The 1,980-nt window shown below is 37.1% G+C and overlaps 1 protein-coding gene across 1 annotated transcript; it reads right to left on the bottom strand.

The window, feature by feature from the left end:
- Positions 1–672: 672 nt before the first annotated feature.
- On the bottom strand, positions 673–1,584 carry LOC146464060 (histamine H2 receptor-like). The gene has a single exon (XM_085083747.1). The coding sequence runs from the start codon at positions 1,582–1,584 to the stop codon at positions 673–675; it is 912 nt and encodes a 303-aa protein (XP_084939873.1).
- Positions 1,585–1,980: the final 396 nt, after the last annotated feature.

The raw sequence follows: 1,980 nt of genomic DNA, 5'->3' as shown, positions 1-1,980 counted from the left end.
ACACATAAAGAGGATAAAAGCTAAGATAAAATTACGAGATAAAAAAAGATAGGTCACCATCCTCGTTTAGGAGTAAAGACGAGCGCTAATGACGCAAGAAATTATGCACAGTAAGAATGCGCAATACAATGGAATGACCTAAACAATAGACTATCGATATTCCTACAAAAAGCGTTTATTTAGGAACAATACTGAAGAGACATCTTAACTTAGGAGGGCTTCGTGAATCTGGCCTTACATGCGCCTATCACAGGAACGTGCTCTAGATTTCAGTATCCACTCTTCCCTCGTCTATCAAAGAGCTCACAAAGACCTTCGCACTGACATTCTGAAATATTTTTTCAACTCATTTTTTTTGTGTGTGTGTAACTAAATTGCAACATCAAATGAGAGAGGTATCTGTCCCGACCGCTGACATAAACAACAGAAAACTGAAATGTACTAACATACATCATTGCAAAACGTAAAATGGACAATTTCTTAAAATTCCAAGTTTATAATTGTCAAGTTCTCATCTAGTTCTGTTTATTTTTTCTGTTTACCTGTTTATTTTTTGAAATTTACTTGGCAAGTTCCTTTTCTGGTGCCCTCTTCAACTCTCCTCTGTTTCTTAAAAGACTTCCAGTTTAGCCGATAATAATAGACTTGTATGGCAACACATACTCTTATTAATCACAAGCGACCAAGGGGAATAATCTCAACTTGTCTTTGCTGACGTGGAAAAAGTGAAACGAGAGCTCTTTTAAAGTCTGGCATTCTGACTGCATATAAAATAGGATTGACAAGGGAGTTTGCAAAATACAAAATGAGGAAATCGTAAAAAAGATGAAAAGACACCGGGTAAGGAGTACGAAAGGAAGGTAAATAGAACAACAGTAGATGATATATCGTAAATGGAAGCCACAGCAGCAAAGATACCACAGTTACAATGAGCAATGTCTTGGTTAGTTTTCTTTCTCGGCTGGTGGCACCATGGTGCTGAGGATGAGCTCCACAGGAAATCTTGGCAACAATTGACACATAAGAGATACAAATGACAAATAAACAAAAACAATTGAGATAAATCCCATTCCTGAGGTCTACCGAGTTTCGAATTAAATAAATAGCAATTGTTTTCAGCCCAGATGTAACCCAAATGATTGTTATAATAAATCCAAACACCCACTTTTTAATAATACGATGTCTGAAAGGACGAAACGTCGCGTGCGCTCGTTCTAACGAGATCGCAGCGAGGTTTATCAGTGAAGCTGAAAGAAAGAAGTACTTTATGTAACTTTCAAGAAGATCAGGTAGTCTTCGAGTATTCCATAAGAAGCATGATTCTCCAAGCCACACAGATTCTCTGATTTCTGAACATCCTCCAACAAACATATCTACAACTGCCAGGTTGATCACCAGGTACATGCTTCGCTTACGAAGACTGCGGTTTTTTATGAAAACAATAACTGTAAGGATATTAAGTGTTACTATAGCAACAGACTCAATCATGAGTACTGTAAGCCAGGCAATGCACTCAGATGAAGATAACCACTGGAAACTTGTTTCATTTTGTGTTTTGTTTTGCTGATTTGAAGAATTAACCATCTCTCTGAAAAAAAGTAGGAATTGTTTCAGGGTTAATTTTTTTTTTCTTTCCTGATCTTTTTAGCAAAAGTGTTATAAATTTACCAATGGAAACCAAATCAATGGTCCTAAGCCAGATAGCATTCACCATCCTTTTACACCTGTTTTCCTGCTGTAGAACCTGCATGCCCTTTTTTATTGCATGGAAATTTTACATCATCAATTTCGAAAACAAAAAATAAATAAAATGAAAGCAAAGGAAACAGATGGAAGTCTTGACTAGTGATCTTGTCAGCACTGTGCCTCAGGCCCGGTTTCCCCGGAAACACAAGCACACAAGATTCCATCTTAACTATTTAAGTTGAACGCAAGCGCAAAGAAAAGTTTAAATCATTTTGCCTGTCCAATTCTTGCACG

The sequence above is a fragment of the Pavona decussata genome, unplaced genomic scaffold, assembly GCF_977016875.1.
Source record: "Pavona decussata unplaced genomic scaffold, jaPavDecu1.1 SCAFFOLD_169, whole genome shotgun sequence".
NCBI lineage: Eukaryota > Metazoa > Cnidaria > Anthozoa > Scleractinia > Agariciidae > Pavona > Pavona decussata.
This window is presented reverse-complemented; position numbering and strand designations above follow the sequence as displayed.